The following is a 21305-nucleotide window of genomic DNA, read 5'->3' as shown; positions in this document are numbered from 1 at the left end:
AGGGCCTCCTCAGACCCGGCGTTGGGGACTGGTGACAGGGTCTGACCCTTACTGGGCACTTGATGCTGGGGATTCAGAGATGAGTACAACAGGCCCCTGTTATTGAGATGGTGCTTCTGAAACTGTGAGGAGCATACAAGTTACCTGGCGATTCCGATAAAATTGACTCTGAGTCTGGGCTAGGCCTGAGCACCCACATTTCTGATGAGCTCCAGGTGACAACGAGGCTGCCACAGTCTGCACTTTGAGTAGCATGGGTCTAAGAGGTCATGGCCAGGAAGGAAATGTGTGAACTCCACCACCCATGCCATGTGGTGGGCAGAAGGAATGGAGGCAGGAGAGAGGAGTCTGGCCTGGGATATCGCAGAGAGCCACACAGGGGAGGGGCCATCTGAGCTGGCCCAGAGCACATGTGACTTGTCCTTATTAGGACAAAGGCAAAGGCAGCACTTCACATGTATGGGGCATTTATCTGAACCCCTTCCATGTAAGAGCTCACAGTGTCCCCAAAGGACCCATCACCCAATTTACAGGGGAAGAAGACATGGCACTGAGGCAGGACACTTGCCCAAGGACACTTGCCCAAGGTTGGGTACAGCTGGGCTGTGAACCTAGATCTTTCTAGGACCCCAGTGCCCACGCGCTTTTACGCTGCCTGTAAAGGGTATGTGGGAAGAAGGACCTTGAAGGCTCAAAGGGCAGCAGGCAAGGCTTTCTAGGGGTGGGAAATGGTCTGGTGTGGCTGGAGGAAGAGGTGGGCAGGTCAGGGAGGGAGGAAGCAGAAGGGCAATAGGTGAGATGCTGAGGTGGCCTAAGGCTGGAATGCAGTCCCTGAAGTCACTGTGAAGAGGTGGGACACCCCCAAAACTGCCAGGCTAGGGCCACGGCCCAGCACCCAGAGAAGGAGGCTGGACCACCAGCCCTGTCATAACTGGTGGACAAGGGTGGGGTTCACATGTGTTCCCATCCTCTGAGTGTGAAGGTGGAGAAAGCAGGTTCTCAGGCCAGGCTCCTGGGCCAGCACCACCGTCTGTCATGATCCCTCAGCCCAGGTGGGAATGACAGCAGTGCTCTCCTTGGAGATGAGGTCGTGAGGGTCAAGGGGCTGATTCACGGTGAGGTTTAGTGTAGCCAACACGTGGGATGTGCTTAGAACACGTGTCCAGTCCTACACAAGAGCTGAATGTACGAGAGGTACTGTTATTATAGGGAAAATTGCTCAGGGATGGGTTTCTGGATTTCTTCTAGAACTTGTTTCTGCATTTGGCTACACCAGGCTGAGCTATAAAGAACAAAACCAAATCAGAACATTCATTTTTGCCCATGTGTTTACAGCTGGGGGTCAAATTTCACCTTGAACCAGTGTCCTGCAGGGCACACTCACACAAGCTGTTTTAGCCCAAGAAGGGGCCCTGTGGCCGGGAGAGAAGGTCAGGAAGACTGAGTTTTGGGGGCAAACATCAGTCCTCGGGTGATCTCTGGTCCCAGATCAGAGGCCCAGGCTCCTCCCTCTCCTGCAGCAGGATGTCCAGGCGCATCTCCAACGACGGACCCATCCCAGAGCCCAGAGCCTGCTTCTGTCGAGCATTCCACTCAGCTCAGGGCAGGCCCCGCAGGCCTGTTCTCAGCACCTCACCATTCCCTCTTCTCATGTCCTCCTGTGTGGAGGCAGGCAGAGAGGCACAGTAGTTGCAAAGTCACAGGGGACCCAACCAGCTGTTTTCACATCATTTCACCAAAACACAAGACAGGGAAAGGTGGTGTCCCTCTATTGGCAGAGACCACTGTCCGCCCAGGCAGCTCCCCTCCTGACTGCCTCAGAGGCGGCCCTCTCCCCAGCCTGGGGCTCTGTCAAGGTCAGGAATGAAGGGAGGTGGGTGGGAGAAACAAGACCATCACCTCTGCCTGTGCTGCTGTATGCTGGAGGGAGAGATGTTCATGCTAGGCCAGGCAAGAGAGAGCGAAGTCCCCTGTGGGCAACTCAGCCTGTGGCCCCGGAGACCACCGCTGTGGTGCATTTAGGCCAACACAGCAGCTGCCCAGGCGTGTGATCGGCCGGCTTCTCTACTGCTGCATTCAACCTGCACCATCTTGAGTTTACAGACCCGACACACAAGTGGGGCCATTTGGCTTCCTACAATTGCTACAGTTCCTACTGGTTTCATCTTTGCTAGACTCTCTGCCTCCTCGGCTTTCCAGAAAAGTCCCTTTATGGGGGCAGAGAGATCTATCATAAAGGGACACAGCACTACAGTCTGCAAGGTCTCAGAGCTGTGCCCTGGTCAACCAGAGGAAAGCAGAATCCAAACAGGAAGAGGGTCTGGCCTCGCAGCCTCTGCTCATGGGCACAGCTGGATGGAAACACACAGAATGAATCCCTCACATGCCTGAGAAGCAATGGGAGAAAGAGCAGCCAGAAAGGAATGAGTGTGCCCTTACTACATGCTTTTTTTTTTTTTTTTAACCTACATGCTTTCTGACCCACACAGCCACTCCTACCATCCTTGGTGCCTGGTGCAGGCCCTCCCTAAGGCAGCTGAGGCGGGAGAGGGGACATGGCATAGCTCTGGCTTCCCGTGCTCTCTTATTACTGCTTTGAGCTTGACTTTGACCTTATAAAACCACATCTGAAAGATCTGGTGCCAGCTGTGGACAGTATGCACGTGTGGTTCTCACACTCCTTGCAGGGCACACGTGGGTCTCCGGCTAAGAGCATAGGGCCCATAGCTCTGTTTATCCTCGAAGAAGAAAGCATTACTGGCTGCAGGCATTTCCTTGGTGCTCTTTCCAGGATGGAATTTCTTCCCATCTGACACACTTGGCTGTTTTTTATGAATTCAGGGTGAGTCCCTAGCTGATGTGAGCCAGTCTGACAGCTTTGTGAGCTGGGGCAAGTCTTCATGACTTCAGTTTCCTTAGTGGCCCACCTGTCTTGGCAGGGCCAGGAGCTGGGGTTCAGAGCTCTTTGCCATCCAAGTCCCCCTCAGCCCTTGCTTCCAAACAGTGGAAGGTGTGCTTCCGGAATGCCTCGGGCCAGGCCCTGTAGCAGACCTGGGTTGCTCACAGCTGTTTTTCTGGCCCCACCCCTCGGCTAGCCAGGAAGGTATTTCACCATTACTGACTTCTCTGTGCCCGGGAGGAAGAGAAAAGACACTTACAGATCACAGAGAGTCCTGGGAGAGCAAGGTGTCCCCTACCTGAGGCTGCACTGCCTCAGCGTCTCCCCTTCTGAGGAGGAGAAAAGATGCCTGACAGCTGCTTCCTGGGAAGGGAGATCTGAGAGCTGCCCTCTGTTGGCAGGAAGCCTTCTATCAGTTGCGGCTCCTGTACCCTCTCATGGAGGCCCCCACCCCTTCCTCAGGCCTGGCCCCATACTCAACCTGGGCATTCCTAGAGCCCCCTGCCCCTTCCTTGCTTCAGCCAGAAACAGCTGGAAACTTGGGACCAGCTGCAAGCAGAGCATGCACAGTGGCGGTGGCCTGAGCCTGGGGTCCTACGTGACACCCCACTGTGGAGCTTGACTTCAAGTATCACCAGAAGACGTCTTCAATGCATGGCTCTCTGTGACTGACCTGGCAGCCCTGGAGTCACCTCCACCTCTGCTGAGCAGGTGTCCTCAGGGCTGGGTACCAGTACTCTGTGGGACCAGCAAGGTGGGGCTGCAGGAGGGAAGCTGCCACTGAAAGGCCCCAAATCTTCTTGGCCCTTGGCTTCTGCATCTTAGGAGGAGCTGTCTAGGACCTTGTATCTGGATGTCAAGAGCTGCTCAGGGGACAAAGAGACACCCCAGGCAAACGCCCAAGATTCGCTGGGTACTTTCCTTCCAACTTATGTTCCTGGGCATTTTCCAGTATTGTGTTGTTGGAGCAAAGTGGCATCTGCCTGGGAGGCAGGACCTGGGAGTCGCATTGCCCCAGGGAGAAAAGCCACCTGTTACCTGGAAGGATCCTGAGGGGTAAGCACCAGGAGTGCCATGGCTACCTTCACATCCAAGGACTGCCCGGAAACATCTTGTTTGAATTATCCCCTCTCCTTCCTGGGCTGCCTGCCACTTTGTTTGCTATTTTCAGCTTCTCAGTGAGGAAGGAAATGGCTGCTTAGTCTTCCACCTGCGAGACTCAAGACTCCGAAGCCCCTTGATTCCTGACCAGGGAGATGCCACCCCAGGAAAAGATAATCAGCTGACTCAGATGGTTTTATATTTAGCCAGTGGCTCAAAAGTGTGAAAGGTGCAGGGAGACGAAGGGAAAAGGATGTGAGGGTCTCTTACAGGGGTGGAGGGCTGCTGCAGTGACAGCCAGGAGGCAGCAGGAGGCCACGGTCTGTCTGTCTGCCTCCCAGAGCGTGGCAGATCACTGGCCCGCACACCCTGGCAGAGCTCCAGGGAGGGACAGCCCAAAGGCTGGTCCAGTCCAGGACGAGACTGAGCACTGCAATTCCCAGGGTCCCTGAAGCTGCAACCATTGGAGGAAGACTCACCGGGAGTGTTCAGCAGGCCAGCTCTGCTGGAGGGTGGCACCTGGAGCTCTGAGTGGTTGACTCGGAGGTCAGGGCCATCAAGGGGACCTGGGTCATCCGTCTGGCCTGCGGGGGAGGAAGCAATTTCTGCCAACACCTCCAGATCCTTCAGGATAACCTGGGGGAGAAAAGCAAGAGGATGAGGGACAAGGACCTGCACACTGAGCTGTGGCCAGAGACAGACAGCTGCCTCCAGGGGATGGGGAGGGGTTGGCAGAGAGCGACAGGCTGGTGAGAGCTGCCAAAACTCTGGCTCTAGCAGTGCTCAGAGAGTTCTACAAAGGATATGGACTGAGGAGAATATAGACAGGCAATAGACAGGGGCAACTGGAAGAAGCAAGCTAGAGTCTAAAGACTGGGAGTCAGCTCTCCCATGACCACTCCTCTCTGGGCCCCAGAAGATGAGGGACTCAGGCATCAGCGCGCAGTCTGTGTGGTGTGTGCTTCAGGGCACCTCGACTGGCCATGTCCCATGGCAACCTGGGTGAGTGCCCAACAGTGCCATCCAGGCCACACTGCTGGGTGCGCTGGTCACAGTCCAGCCCACCATCAGACCACAGGACAGATTCTTCGGTAGTGGTGAACCCAGGCCATCCTCCACATTCAGGGTGTAACCCTGGGTTCTAGGATAGAGCGATTCCCAACTTCCAGACATGCTGTTCAGTTCTCAGCTGTCTCTGTGACATGAATACACAGGTGTGAGAGGCCCCCAGGGCTGCCCCTACAATCGGGACCTTTATAAGTTGTCTTCCCCTGCATAGCACCCATCGCCTCCTGCTCCTCACCTGGCATCAACAGGGAGCAGGGTGGTGTCCCACGGGGGCTGGGGGTGTGGGGGGAGCAGCACACTGTGGGCGTTCATCTGTATGTGAGAGACTTAGTAACTAGCCTGTCCCAGCTCCTCCAGCAGGCCCTTCACCACACTACAGGCAGGGCTGCCCACCCTGTTCTGCTCCCCACTCATCTTTGTGTTCAGAAGAGGGGCTGTGCCTGTCCCAGCACAAGCAGATGTACCCTAGCACCCAGTGGACATCCAGTAGGCATCAGATGAATGGATGGATGACTGTGCGTGAACCCAGGCCAAGAATAACCATGGCAACCAAGGGCTTCAGCCCCAGACCATGGAAGTAATGCAGCCATAGTGCAGCGCTGCATGACCAAGCAGCCCCTCCATCTGGTACATCTACCTAGTGAGCAGCAAGCCAGCTGTGCCTCAACAGTTAAACAGAGTTACAGGATTCTAGTGTTTGACCCAAGGGGCCCGAAGATACATCCCACAAAAACTTACATAGGAATGCTCACACCGTCGCTGTTCATCACAGCTAGAAAGTAGAAACAACTCCAAGAGTCCAATATCAATTCTGATGTGTATCTTTTTCCCACACCACCAAGCAATTTTCTGACACAAGTCAGGTGTCCCACAATTCAACTCAATTCTGACACTGTCTACCTGGACAGAGTGTCAGATCCCACAGGCTGAGGGCTCAATCGTAAGACTGCCCCAAGAAGGCTCTCTTCAGATGCCAATAGCAAGTCCAGGTTGTCAACTGCATCTGACCGACTGGTTATAGATCAGAGGTTCCCAGGACTCCCTCCTTGGGTATAATTTGCTGGAGCCGCTCAGAACTCAGGAAACATTTTACTTAACTGGATTACAAGTTCATCATGAAAGGATGTAACTCAGCAATGGCCAAATGCAAGAGAAGCACAGGGTGGGGAAATGGGCACGGAGCCGCTATGCTCTCTGGGTGCACCACTCTCTCCGAGCCTCCACGTGTTTGACAACTGGGAAGCCCTCCACACCCTATCCTTTTGAGTTTTTATGGAGGCTTCGTTACATAGACACGATTGATCAAATTACTGGACTTTGGTGACTGATTCAGCCTCTAGTCTAGAGGTCAGAGGTGGGGTTTCAAGTTCCAACCTTCTAATCATATGTTTGATTCTAATAGCAATCACCCTCCATCCTTAGGCGAGATCCAAAGTCACCTTAGTAATCTAGCAAAAGACACGTTTATCACTCTTATCACTTAGGAAATTCCAAGAGTTTTAGGACCTTTGTGCCAAAAACAGGGAAGGAAGACCAAATATATATTTCTTATTATATATCATAATATCACAAGCCCAAATGTACATCAACTGATCAATGCATAAACAGAACATGGCCTATCCATGCCATGGACTATTATTTGGCAATAAAAAGGAACAAGGTTCTGATACCTTCTACAACATGGATGAACCCTGAAAACATTTGCTAAGTGAAAGAAACCAGGTGCTCAAGGCCACATACACTTATGTGAAATGTTCGGAATAGGCAAATCCATAGAGACAGAAAGTAGGTTGTGGTTGCCAGGGGTTAAGGGGAGTGAGACACAGGGGGGGAGTGAGACACAGGGAGTGACTGCTAATGGGCACAGAGGTTTCTTCTTGGGGGTTTCTACTTTAAAAGGATGAATTTTATGGGATATGAATTGCATCTTAAAAAAAAAGAATCATGTCAAAACCCGATCCTGATTCCCTGTCTAGGGGCACTCGTAGACTGGTTTGCTCTTGCTCTGCCCATGGCTGAGGAAGTAGGGCCTCACCAACTTCCTGCGATCTCACATCTGGCTGGGACTCACAGGGGAGCTGATTGGGGCTGGGGGCGGGGCAACCTGTGTCTCTTTACATCTTGTGGCATGTGCCGGCCCCACTGCATCCCTCATGCTGACTGCGCCTCTAAGCCTCAGGCTACTCCTCTCAGGTCTGACTGCACATGTGGGCAGCAAATTCTGATGGTCAAATGCTGCCAGTGAGAAGACGAGGCAGCTGGGGCCAGGACAGCACTTGGCCAGATGCTGACCCAACAAGGGCCACAACAACCCACAATGACCCATACCAGGTTTCCAGTGGTGCTTGCTTCTCTGTCAGGAAAGATGCTTGGGAACAATCACCACACCTGAGAGGCCTTGCCCGTGAGATGTCCCCACCCTCTGAGTAGCCCCAGGACCAGGCTATAATATAAGGGAAAGGGAGGCCAGAGGAGGCAGCTGTCCTTGCACCCAGCCAGAACTAATGACCTCACTGGTCTGTGGTCTCACACACAATCACCTGTTCAAGGTGACAGGGGCTTTATGGTCAGACAGTCCTGACTTCTAATCCTGACCCTGCCATTCAGCCACCTGACCCTGGACCAGTTACCTTCACCATCCAATCCCCTCCCTGCAGCATCTACTGAGCGCCCACTGTGGGCCGGGCCTATGCAGGTTGGAGGAGATGCAAGGCTGAACCGGACAGGTCCTGCCCTTCAGGGGACAGGTGGTTCACAAGCACTGATAAGGCAGCGTGTGTGCAGCTGGAGCGGGGCTGGAAGACTTTAGAAGTATCTGAGCCCCAGTTTGCTAGGGAACTGTTGGGGGTAGGGTGTAGAGGAAGGCATGTAATGCACTTTCTTAACTAGCATGAGCTTTTCATGGACATAGGGCCAGACCACGTGGCACATCCAGGAACCTAAGCTTTGGCCTACCTCCAGAATAAGGCATGGGGCTGGTGCGGGGGCATGGCCAAAGATCAGATGGAAACCATATGCATGGGCAGGTCATCAAAAACGGTGACCCAGACAAAGAGATAGCTCTGTACTTGATTTTGCAGGTGACAAGGAGCCTCAGTTTCCTCCTATGTGCCAATGGAGATTTGCCCTTGCAAGGTTGTTGTGAAGATTATAGGAGATACCTACGTACCACTTCTGAGATTTTTGGAACCACAGCCAAGCTTAGTCAGTGGATTAGGGACTGGGCAGGGACAGTGGAACACACACAGATGGCTTCAGATTTCATTTTTCTACCAAAGAGAATCTGCATCACCCATTTCTGAACCTCCTACTGCCCCACTGGGGAGCATAGGCAGCAAAGCTGCATATTTTACATTTTGAATTCTCTTATTTTAGAAAGTTTAACACCAAATGGCAAATGAACGCAAATTATACTTCAGTTGCACAATTAAAGCCGGAAATGTTGTCTACCGGTTCCTTCAATAATCCTAGCCTCTCCTCTGGTGCTTACTTATCAGATTTGTCTCTGGTCCCTGGGGGCTAAAGCTAACAGGCAGCAGTGCGTGTAAGCACTTGTACACATACACACACTTCCCGCCCCATAAAGTGGGAGGGAGTCCCCTTTAAGTGGGAGGTGGAGAATAGCACCTTCTTGTTCAGCCTCTAGCGGCAAGAAGCTTGAAGGGGCTGCCAAAATGCAGGCCAAGGAACATCTTGAAGAGGGGAGTGGGGAGTTGAGGGGGAGCCACTCCGAGGCTCTGAGGCTCCCGTGCCCATCAAGTCTGGCCGCTGGCTCTCTCCCAAATGACCAGCAAACCCCAGTCATTCCAGGTGCTGGACATGAGAATATGGAACCACAGTCCTGACCCAGGCCTAGGCCAGGACTCTGCTTGGGGGGGTGAGGAGACGCCCTAGGGGTGGGGGGCAATGTCAACAGGGGCCTGGGACAGAGCAACAGAAATCACAAAGGGGTTGCCCTCCAGCTGGACCTGGCTGTGAGTCTCTGTGCTAGGCTGGGGTTTTGGTGCTTCACTCCCCTGGAGACCCCTGGCCTGTGGGCAGGAAGCTCTGGGATGAGGACATGGTGATCTCAGAAGCCTTGCTTATGCTCATGGCCTGGACAAAGGCCACAAGCTATAGATGCACCGCTTAGCCTCCAGAAACACAGAGCTCGTCCCCCTTCCAGGGAGCAGGCTGGCTGGGCCCATGACTGCACTGGCCTGTAGTGCTGGCTTTGAGGACAGGGAAGGCTCAAAGAAAGCAGGAGGAAGCCACACCAATTAGTATGCACTACACAGCTTTTCGCAGAATGAATATAAAACACTTGTGCTTTCTTTTTGTGTGAGAGAAAGAAGGGAGAAAGAGAGGGAGGGAAGAAGGTTACAAGAGAGCAATATTCTGCAGGAGCAGGAGTGCCTGCTGTTACCATGGCAATGGGCTGGGGGCAGGGAAGGCACATCAGCTGGGCCTTGGTCCTAGAGTGAGCTGGCCATCGATAGAGTGAAAGGATTGGTGGCAACTGGGTGAGGAAAACATCTGACAAAGCAACTCTGAGGGGAAGGCTGCAGGGATGAGGGGGAAGGGGCATCAAACCCTACACAGTTTGGGGAGCAAAGTGAGGAAGCCAGAGGACTCCTGAGAAGTGTGGGAGGAGAGTCATCGTTTGGATGGGCCATAGCAGGCTGTCTCCCCCTGCATTCCAGTAGGCAAGGACAGTCTCCCAGATGTCAGCTGTCTCCCTCCTTCCCTTCATTGGTCCATCCAGACACTCCCTGTCCCAACATCTTGTCCACAGACTAGCCCTGGAAAACCCCTCATGGTGGGAGGCGCCCTCCTCTCTCTCCAGGGTGTTCCTGCTTGCTCTTTCACCACCTTGGAAATGGCTGGAAACCCAGCGCTTTGCAAGACCAAGTCCCTAGGCTGGGAGGCCTGTTCTCTCCTGAACATGAAGTCCCAAGGTGAGGGACTCAGCAGATGTTGAATAAATACTTGCTGACCTGCAGGGCCAGGCAGGAAATGGAAGATGGATAGTTCTCGATAGCTTTTGCCAAGGGGCTGGATAGAGAGGCCTCCTGTTTCTCTACCCACATATCTCTAAGAAACTTTGTCAAAAGTTTGGCTAGGCCACCAGTCAGCTGATTAGGCCCCAGATGTCAACTGGCTCGGCCTTCCAATCCCATGGGGAGGGAAGTAAATCCCCAAGATGGGCCCTCTCCAGTCCCCGTGAGGAGGAAGCCACAAGAATGTTTCCAAGGAACACACTAAGGCAGGCAGAAGAGGTGAATTCAGGCCGAAGGCCCTGGAGGCTGAGGTCTGTGGGCCACTACCAAGAGCTATCTGATGCCTCTGCCCAGAACAGTGGGGTCATAGGGCTGTGCCTGAGATCCGGGTCAGGTTGGGCTACTCCTTATTCTTAGGAAGTGGAGCTGAGAGTAACTGAAAAGACACCGAGGCTGGGCATCCACAGGAAGCCTTGCATACAGAAGCCTGTCCCGCTCCTTTACAGGGGACATAGTGCAGCAGGTCAGGCCTGTTGAATCCCTGACACCGAAAGGATGGCTCCTGCAGCTGGTGGACCCTAGGAAGCCAGGCTGCCATCCCCAGGAAGGCATGCCCTAAACCTGAGCCGCAGAAGGCAGCAACCAGGCCCCAGGCTAGTGCAGCCTGGCAAGAAGTGATTTTCCTAGAAAAGCCTTCAGCTACAACGGGGTCAGAACAGGCCATGCCCAGCAACTCCTGCGGGACGGGCCCCACAACCCTGCCACCCCACCACCTGCAACAAGCAGAGAAAGCATTGGCAAAAAGAACACTTAGATTTGGGGGTGGAGGAGAAGAACTGCTCAGGCTTAGGCCTATTTTACCACTGAGAAAACCACCCTGATTAAAACCTTGCATGTCTTACTAAAGCAAAAAGAACCTTAAAAAAAAGGGGGGGGGATTATAACTTGGTTTGTTGCCTTACTTTGAACACAGGCCCTTAAGAATTAGGACTGCTTTCTTTTCTTTCTTTCTTCTTCTCTTTTACTTTTAGGACTTTTTTGAAGTCCTTCCCTAAGTGTCCAGTTCTGTGCCATACTTGCCAAAGGCCAGCACCTAATACTTATTAAACTTCACTAACAGTGACAGCACAGTGTGGGTTCTGGCAGCTTAAAACCTTCCAGCTGCCATCCCTTTGAGGTTAGAGGAGGGAAAGGCTAGCCTGGGGTGAGACAACTGAAGACCAGTTCCCTGGCCCCTAGACCCTTTTCTCTCCATCCCCTCAAGGCTTCCTGCCGAAGATAGCCATCACCCACTTGCATCACAGAGGCCCCTGACCAGCAGGGGTGATAAATTCTCCCCATGAGCTAGGCAGGGAACAGGGGCAGCTCAGGAGCAGTGTGCACACCGTTATAGCTCGGTTACCAGGCGATGAGCCGAGGGGCCATCTCTGGGGTACAGGTCCATGGCAACCAGGAGAGCAGTGCAGGGCTTCCTGGTCTCCTGCCCACCTCCAGGTCTCTGCTTAATCCCAGCCTACGTGGAAGCCATACTCAGCTCCAGCCTGAGGAGCCAGGGCCAGGCCCCAGCAAAGGAGGCAGGAGGGCAGGGCAGGTCGCAGGGGGGTCAGCTCACCATCTGCCTCACCTCCTATTTGTTCACTTGCTCATGTAATGTTTCTGAGCACCTACTATGTGCTGGGCATGGCCTCTGTCCTTACAGAGTGTGGCAAGGGCACAGGATGCTGTAATGATACAGACGGGGACCTGGCTGGCCTTGATGGGCAGGAGGAGTGGGTGGTGTACATGGTAAATAAGGCTTCATAGATTTATGGACCATCAAGCTGAGATCTTGACCAAGTTACTTCACTTCTCCGAGTCTATTTCTGCTTTAGTGAAATGGGGACACAGCAGAATGTACCCTTCAACGGCTTTTGTGGAGATGAACTAAGACCAGGCACATATGATGATCCTAGCACAGTTCTGGTGTGGGGTGAGCGTTAGGTGGGCTTCCTGCCTTCAGCATCTCTAGCCAACAGAAATCCCCGCCCCATCAGTGGGCCTTGCAAACTGAAGGTGTCACGGAAATTCAGCTGATCCAGCTTTGGCTATCTCCGGAGGAAGAAAAATGAACAGACATCTTGGGAAAATTTTTGACTTCTGAAGATGCCATGAATGGGGTGGGGGGTGAAAACAGAGGGCCCTGGCCTTGCCACCACCTTGAGGAGAGAGGGCATCAGGACTGAGAGCTAGGGGCATGGCCCATAGTCTCCCAATAGGATCTTAGGCTGGTCCACACCTGAAGTTCTCAACCGGAGATGTGCATCAGAATTACTGGAGGGCTTGTGCAGAACACTGGCGCTCAGGCCATGCAGCCCCACCTGAGGAAACAATTTAGGAGGTCTAGGGTGAAGCCCAAGCAGCCAGATTTTTTAAAGTTCCAGAGGATTCTGACAGTGGCCCTGGTGTGTGTGGCTTCCTTATAGGGCTTCTGTTGGGTTGCTGGACTTAGGCCTTTCTAGGTGCGATGATTGATCGCTTCCTGAGTTCAAGAAGAGATGGACTGGGGCAGGTGTGTGCTCAGCTCTACAGGCCACTCGGCCTATCACTTGGCTCTGCAAGAGCTGCCAGCCCTGTACAGGGGAAGGTGGTTCCCAGCTGGCTCCCCTTCGTGGACTCCTTCCTGTGCCACCAGGCCTTATGGGAAAGCCAGCCTCCCCTGTGTCTGCCAACCTCTGCCCATCTCAGGAGACCGGGGGTGCCAGGCCACAGCCCCTGCCCAATCAAAATTCTAGTTATGGTGTGGCTTTCAGTCCTCACTGGCTCATCAGTGGAGGGAATACTGAAAGATTCAGACTGAAGCCCCTCTCGGCACACAAACCTGCCTTCTCACAGCAGATGACTGCGGGCATTGTGGGTCCCCCTTTGCCTGTGGGAGGCTGATGTGGGGCACTGAAAGTGCGCAGTGTAGAGAAGTGGAAGAATGAGAGCAGCAGGCCTCCCCTTGAGCGCAATTCTGGGCCTGTGACCATGACCCCCCCCCCCCCGCCCCTGCCCCACGGCAACAGTTTGCTGCCAAGGGCTCGCAGAAAAAGGCCTCCAGGACCCCTAGCAGTGACTGCCAGAGCCTCTGCTGGGTCAGGGGGACCTGGGGCTGGTGGTCCCTGGGGCTTGTGACTGGAGGCCTATGTCCGCCTGGCTGGCCACGGCTTTTCTCCCTGCTCATTCCTCCTCCTCTTCCCCCAAAAGGAAGCCCCAGGGAGAGCTGAGGGGACCAGTGTCTCGTATCCTTGGCAATGCCCCTCCCTGGAGGGCTGCAGCAGGAAACGGTCCACACCTTTCCTGTTCGGGCTGCTTGTGCTGGGATCCAGCTCATCTCCACATGTTGGTAGGGCCTCGGCAAGAGGAACCAAGTTCACAGACCCCTGACATCTTACCCGTTGGTTCTCCAGCCTGTGATCTGACTGTCAAGAAATCTTCAGAATTGAAGTGGGGGGGGGGGAAGTATTTTTGTTTGTTTTGGAGAGTGGATGGAATGAAAATTGGAGTGAAATAAAAACTGAGGCAAGGATATGAGAGGGAAAAACAAGCCCCATTCTTACAGAAGACTGTCCACTTTTGAGCAGGCCTCATTAGTATTCCAGGCAATGGAGTCAGGACCACACAAAGTCAGAGCTGGAAGGGACTAACAAGATCCAGTCCAACTGCATTTTAGGGAAGAAAACTGAGGTGAGCGATGCTGTGGACTTGCCCGGTCGCAAGGAGAGGGAGGCAGTGTGGAGCAGGCGCCTGTCCTCCTGTTCCTCACCTTGGCTGCTTTTCAAACCACTCCGAGGCCATCCTAGCCACTGGTCACACTCATTCTAGGTGAGCATCCCAGGGGCAGTCCAAGAGGTCAGGTCAAAGTCAAATGCTCAGAGAGGTGCATCTAGACTGGAGAGGGCTGTCTTGGATAAGGCAGCACCCCATCCCGGCTTCCATGGCAGACTTTCAGCACCTTTGTTAGATGCCCCTGATCACTTCTTAGGCTCACTATCCCCCTTGTACGCAGAAAGGATGTGGGACAAACACAGAGCCCATATTCCTGATTTCAGTGTGTGTCTCTACAATTTTACAGAAATCACAACCAGCATCAGAGGAGCTAATGTTTACCGTATGTTTAGTTGTGCTGTGTCCTATGCTGAGCACTTGATACTCATGGTCTCATTTAATCCACACAACAAACCTGGGAGCTGGGATTCCACTATTATTTTTGGTTTTCAGATATGGAAACTGGGTCTTAGAGAAGCTAGGTCATTTGCTCAAGGTCAACCAATTACTAAGTGGCAGAGCCAGGACTGGACTCCTAGAAGTTCCGCCACAAGACCACACTGTCACTCCAGGAGAAAACCTTACTGGAAAGGGATGCCACTCAAAGTCACAACAAAATATTAAATACCAAAAGCAAACTTCATAATAATAAGACCTACAAAGAAAGACCCCGAAGTGTTACAAGATGACTTAAACGGGGGTGAGGCCTGCTCCTAGGCGGGAGAACTCAACCCGGCAAAATGCCAATTTCCCCCTAAAGATCTTGGGACGACAGACAGGTTGTTACTATGGGCCAGGATCAGGTTGGGAGCTTTACAAAGCCCCTTTACATAGCAGTCTCTGAGGCACGTGCAGGCATCACTCATCCTTCACATAGGTCAGAGAGGTTAGGCTCCTGCCCGGGGTCCTTGGTAAGGATGGGGCAGAGCTCCTGGAGATTCAAGCTCAGGTCTGGTGACCTGATGTCTGGGATGCTATGTTCCCTTGGAGCAGGCACCAGACATCCTTCCGGGTCTCTCTTCTGAGACTGAGACTTTCAAAAACTTCTACATATTTTTTTATTTTGTTTAAAATAGATCTTATTTTTTAAAGAGGTTTTAGGTGATGGCAATGTTGCACAGAAGGTACAGAGATTTCCCACGTGTCTCCTGCCCCGCACATGCACAGCCTCCCCCTTATCAGCCTCCCTTTCACTACGGAGGTGCATTTGTTATAATCAGTGCACCTACACTGACACAACACTATCCCCTAAAGTCTACAGTAGACATGGGGCTCACTCCTGGTGTCGTACATTCTGTGGGTTTAGACATACGTATAATGACACATATCCATTGCTATCCGCTGAGGATTTTAAATGCAGATTAAAAGGCAGTTGTGCTTGGGAGTGGGGTTGGGGGTAACTGAGGCCCCTCCCAGGCAGGCCACTCCATTAAGAGCATGGAAAGGACTTGTCCTCCGGGGGCTCACGGGCAGAGCCCGCCCAGGCAGCTGCAGGCTCCGGAGGCAGGCGACAACTGGCATCTTCCGGGCAGGGGAAGAAGCAGTCCCACCTCCCACCAGCGTCCAGCAGGAAGCTCTGAGCATGTGCCCTGCATTCCACGCTGTTGAATCAGGGTCACATTTTCACTTAAAAACAAGTAATTGGCGCTCTAGTTAATGGGAGGATTTCTACTCTGGTGCCAAGAATATTAATTTGACACCTGCAAATTCTTTCTGACAAAAGGGATTTTCAGATAAAGTCTGCAAGGAGCAGGCAGTACTGAGGAAACAGCCACTTATCCTGAATAATGGAAAAGCAGAGACAACTGAGGATGCCAGAAGGGTGTGGACTACCAAGCTGTCACTGGGAGGAAACCCAGAAACAATGACAGATGAGACAACCCAGTGAGGCCACATGCCAATGGGACTGCAGAACATGGGGTGGGAGCAGTGCTAGGTTTCTGAGGCTCTGCCCCTCCCTGTGCCCAGTGCTTGCATCATTAACACCTGGGCACACTATGTCCCCTGAGGCCAGCGGCTCTTGCCAAGGGTGATGAGCATGTGGGTTTATCACACTCATACTGGGAGAGAAAAACACTCGCAACACAGATGATACATGGAATGTCTCTGATCAATAAATCAGTAAGAAAAGGGAACAAAAGGTCAAGGTGCTGAGGGAGAGCTTTTCCAGAATACACACGCCCCTCTCCACACTAGACTGAGAACTCTTCTCAAAATCTTGTGGAACAAGGGAAAAAGGGCAGAAATGAGCACAACTAAACACAAGCTCGGGTTCTCATGTGGGTGGCTGAGGCAACATGTGGTGAAACACAGGCATGGTGGCTAAGAGATTAGGAAGAAGGGCTTTGTCGTCAAAGAGATCTGGTTTTGAGTTTGGCCCCATCACTCCCTAGCTGTGTGCAAGTTACTTCACCTTCCTCGGTCTTGGTTTCTCAACTGCAAAATGAAGTAATAACAGTACTTGGCTCAGACTTATTGAGGATTCTGTAGATACCACAGGGGGTCTTGAGCACGGTTCCTGGCACTGTAATGACTTCACAAGAGTCAGCTGTTATTAAGGGGATACCTGTGCATCAAAGGGCCCCAGGCGGGATGGAAGGCCCTGCACGGGGGGCCATGGTTACATTCCAGAAGTGAAGGGGCCTCTTCCCACCAGTCTGGCTGTAGTCTGATTTGACTGAATGGTCTTTCAGGGTCTTGAACTCCAGGGATATCCAATCTGAGATCAGGGCAGGGTATGGAAATACTGGGAAAATCTAACAGAGAGCACGATCTATATATCCTATATGCTTGCTGCAGGAGAAGAGGGACTTTGTCTTGTTTGTGGCTGTATTTCCATTGCCAAGTAAGCCTTCAAGGTCACCAGATAGGGTGGGGGCCACTTAGGAATGTAATTCTGATGAAGAACCAGGATGTGGCAGAATCATGACTCCCCACTGATACAGAGGTCCCCAAATCCCTCCCCTGGAGAGATGGGAAAGCAGGGACTCTTCCCTCCTATTACAGCAGTGCTCCCCCCACCCTTGGTAACTGTTGCCAAGAGCAGTTCCTACCCTCTCCCCATTGGAGGCCCATGAGATGTGCCCCTAAAGACTGACAACATTTGGCACTTCAGCAAATCAAGTTTCCACAGCCACAACCTGAACAGAGCTGTTTAATGGACTGCATCTCCTCCAGCTCCCTTGAAATGCACATGCACACAAAAACCAATTGCGAGCAGAGAAGGCTGGATGGGATTAAACAACTCAATTTAAAGGACTGAAAACTCAGCTGCTTTCACTGAAGTCCTAGGGAAGGAGCCAATCAGTAAAGCTCTTCTCTTCCTTTTTGTATTGAAATGAGGGCCATGACTGTGCAGTGAGTCACTACAAATTCAGGCAGAACTGGGCCATGTCCACCTGGACCTCGTGCTGCGTTGGCGGTGGGGGAAATAGAGAGGGGGTGGTGGTGTGTGTGTGTGCACGCATGTGCGTGGTGAGCAGGCAGGAGGGGACACGGGCAGATTCCCAGACTATCTGCTTTGGGTTTTTCTGGAAGTGCAGAGTGCCTCAGAGGACCTAGAGGTGGACACCTGCCTGTCTGCATCTCTCTTCAGCTCAGGTTCAGGGAAGCCTCACAGAAGCCTGGTAGCAGCCCAGGAAAGACCAAGGTGGCTCCTGCTACAGGAGTTGTAAGCCATGTCCCTCTCCGTTTTACCCCAGTCCTTGTCCACTCCTGTGTTCCCACTAGGCAGCTGGGAGGTCTGCAGATGTCTGTGCCTGCTGCCTCATGGACCCCACAGCTGCCTGGAGCCCAGAGGAGGGAAAGAGGGGCAAGCCACAGCATGGGCTGCCAGCATCTGATACGCAGCCTGGAGCTGGTACAGAGGGAAGAGACGCTACCCTGGCAAATGGCAATGCCCAGATACAAATCCTGCCCCCTGGCTGGGAGGCAGGAGAGTCTTAAAAAAGAAGTCCACAGAACAGAATGCTCCCGTGCTGAGAGTTGTGCAGCTGGAGGAGCCCCTCCCCCAGATGGCAGGCTGCAGGGCCTGCTCTCTCTCCCTCCCACTCTCTGGGTTTTCCACCTGGGGCTCCTCCTGCCTGGGATGGGGCCATCCTCTCCCTTTAGCTCTTGGCAATCCCAACAGAAACAAAGCTTCAGGGTCCAATTTCAAATTAGAGGTCCAAATGGAGTCTGGCTGATGCTCCCTGCGTGCTTATCACGTGCCGGGACAGCACTTGGCATTTTCCGTGGGTCATTTCATTCTCACAACCTCATGTACTATTACTACCCCACTGGATGGAGAAGGAAACTGAGGTGAGAAGTCAGGAAGTGACGTGCCCAAGTATGGGCAGCTGAGCAGGCTGGACCCTGCCACTGGGCACCCCACTACCTCTCTACGGCCTTCCAGGGACAAGGCTCCCTGCTGGACTGGTTTCCTTGTACATGCCCGGACCCAGAGTGCTCTTCGGACGGGCTCATTAAGGAAGAGTCCTTATTCCCAGAGCTGAGGGCAATAAACACAGCTTTTCCTCTAATGGATGCACCTCACCAGGTATGAGGAAATAGGGTGATTTGGGGGTGTTGGTTTAAGAGAACAACAGCAATAACAAAATAAGCACTTCTTAGCTACACGATCCTGTCAGTCACTCAGGAGGGGAGGCTGGCAGCTAGGAAAGGGTGCTGGTGACTTACCTCATCAGATTCATCCGATAATGTCTGGAGCAGGATGGGGAAGAGGCTGTCCGTGTGCCGGAACATCTGGAGAGCAGAGAAGCGGGGGCACCAGTGAGCTCTCCCTTGCTCCAGGACGGGGTTCCTGCAGACAGGGTTCCACTGCAGGGACCAACCCCTCAACCCAACACCAAGGGATCTTCAGGGATCTGCCACTCCTCTGCTTGTTAGAGTTTCTCCAGAACTGCAATGACCAAAACCCTACTAAGCACAGGCAGGCCCTCAAAAAACACCTGGAAGAAGCTCCCTGGCTTACAGGGGCCTACTGGGCCTGGAAGCTCACCTTCCGGGGAGTCTTGATGTAGAGATGGTAGAGCCACTTGAGGACGGCGATCCTGGTCATCATCCCGATGGCCATGTCACTGAGGTGGCAGTTCAGCACCTGCACAATCCCATCGAGGTGGAGGGTGACCGGAGCCCTTTCAGCACTATGAGCAAGACCAGGAAGGAGCCGGGTTGAACCCCCTGGGGCCTCTGGCCCTCAAGCCGCAGCAACACCCCAGCCCTGCACACTCAGAAGTGCATGCTCTGCCTGCTGTCCAGGAACAGTGGAGAGGGTATACACCTCGTGTGGTGCTCAGAGGGCTCCTCTCCCTGTCTCCCTCCTCCTTCTCCAAGGTTGGAGCCATGACAACCATGTTCGGGGAGGAGGGCTAATCTGCTGGGCACCCCCTCCCCACTTCCCCTTTCGCCTTCTAACACTAGCTTGGCTGATACAGGAGAAAATCTGTTGTCATTGAGCTGGGCCCCAGGAGACCTCACAGCTGAAAGCCTGTTTAACGCCCTCAGGGCATCACATCCAGACTCTTTGCTGATAAAACTAAACCACTATATCCAGACAGTCTGGGGAGGGCCTGGTAACACCCTATACATCCAATAGGTTCTTCACCATGCACCCAAAGGACATTTCTCCAGTGAGGACAGGGACCATGGCTTTTTTTTTTCCAGTGAGGACAGGACCATTCAGCACAGTGTTTGGCCTGGTTAAGAAGCCTTGAGAGTCGCCCCTGAAGCTGTAACATTCTCATTTGAGTTGAGGAAGAGGCAACACAGCTCTGCCTACAGTAAATAGGCTTGTTCAGAATGCCTTTGCTCCAGTGGGGCACAGGCTCTCTGGCTTCCCTGGCCTGAAGTCCTGCTGGTCATCATGCAGAGAAAAGTCCCACTAAGCAGCCCCAAGAGAGCTAGGTGCTGAGAGGACACTGAAGCTTCCCTCTCTTCCCAAAGCATGGTGCCCAGGCAGAGGCTAGAGCTGTCAGGGGTGGGGACGCAAGGACAGAGAGCCTTAGGATGGCAGGGAGGGGCTCCCCTCCCCCCCAACACAGTACAGTCTTGTGCAAAACAGTCTTTCGTGGTATTTCCAGGCTGCTCAATTATTCATTTGCATCAGGAACTCGATGCCTGTGCTTTCCTAATTCGCCTGCAGCCTCTCTGAAGCTCATTTGATGTGAATTCCTAAAGGGCACGATTCCAAGCTCTGTTAAGTGCTAAACGGAACTCCTATTTAATATGGTTTGATGATTTCCCATGGTGCTCGTTTCAGGGGTGCAAGTGGACACTTCTATCCTCTGGTGGCCAGAGGGGATGGGCATGTGAGTGACGTGGCCCAGGAGCCCTGAACCTCTGGGTGGTGCCGGCACTAAGATTTCCCAAAGAGCCATATGGCTGGAAGTTCTGGGGTCTTCCAAGGAAATCCAAGCATGTGGGTTCTTTGGTAGTCTAAGACAGATGGGGAAACTCAGGAAGATAGACAAGTCCAGAGTGGCAAATGTGGGCTCCCAGACAATCTCTTAATTTCTCTCTCTCACATTCACTGTCCAACAGAAATATACTACGAGCTACATAGGGAATTTTATCCTTTCCGGTTTTTTATTAAAATGCAGAAAGAAAACAGGTGAAATTAATTTTAATGATATATTTTAATTAACCCAACATACCCAATTTATCATTTCACATATAATCTATATAAAAATCAATATACAGATCAGTAATAAGATATATTATATTCTTTTTGTGTCCTAAGTCTTTGAAACCCAGCACGTCTTTCACGCCTATAACACACCTCGGTGCAGACTGGCCATAATACCCACGCTTAGCAGCAACATGTAGTAGTGGCTCCCACCATGGACAGCACAGCTCTCCGGTGCAGGCTGACAGTCCATTCTAGGGCTTCCTAAGCATTTTCTTTTTCTCTCTGACAATTTCCTAGATATTCCCTCTTCCTCCTCCGATGGCCAGGGTTTCATGCCAAATCCCCAAGTCCTTCCTTCCCCCAGCCTGCTGGCCTCCTACCGAGCTCCTTCTGCTGTGCTCTGTAAGTGCTTCTCCCAGGGAGGGCAGGATCCCATGGCTGCAGATGCTCCAGTCGCCTACCCGCAAGGACTTAACAAAGCGAGTTGGGAAAGCAGTGGGGAGTGAACAGGAGCCTCCTTCCCTGCCTGTTCTTTCCTAACCCCACAAGCCCAAGATCCACAGTGAGTCTCTTTCCCCAGCAGGAGATACCACGTGGAGCCCAGGGTGCCCCGAGTGCCCCACATGTGGTGGCAGGTCACTGCCACATTCTTAGCAGAAACAGTCCCCAGGAGGGAGGTCTAGTTTTTACTCACCTGGGGATCTCAGGGCTGCAAGACTAGCATGGCTGTGTCCTGAGCTGCTGGTGGGAAGGCAGTGCCAAGCTCAGCTCCCCCATCCACCCCGCAGTTCAGGCCCAGCGGGGTGTACAAACTTTGGGGTAGGGGGAGATGTGACAACACACG

The 21305-nt window shown here is 52.8% G+C and overlaps 1 protein-coding gene across 2 annotated transcripts in view; it reads right to left on the bottom strand.

Annotated features, from left to right (window-relative positions):
• Positions 1–21305, bottom strand: part of VAC14 (VAC14 component of PIKFYVE complex) — a 94184-nt gene that overhangs the window by 43996 nt on the left and 28883 nt on the right. For both annotated transcript variants that reach the window (XM_032486704.1, XM_032486703.1), the window contains exons 11-13: positions 18833–18977; positions 18511–18576; positions 4480–4636 (exon numbers count right to left, since the gene is read on the bottom strand). In XM_032486704.1, coding sequence (XP_032342595.1) covers positions 4480–4636; positions 18511–18576; positions 18833–18977 — 368 coding nt within the window. The remainder of the gene's footprint in view (positions 1–4479; positions 4637–18510; positions 18577–18832; positions 18978–21305) is intronic.

Source organism: Camelus ferus, chromosome 9, assembly GCF_009834535.1.
Source record: "Camelus ferus isolate YT-003-E chromosome 9, BCGSAC_Cfer_1.0, whole genome shotgun sequence".
NCBI lineage: Eukaryota > Metazoa > Chordata > Mammalia > Artiodactyla > Camelidae > Camelus > Camelus ferus.
Note: the sequence above shows the minus strand (reverse complement) of the source record. Positions and strands in the feature narration are given on the sequence as shown.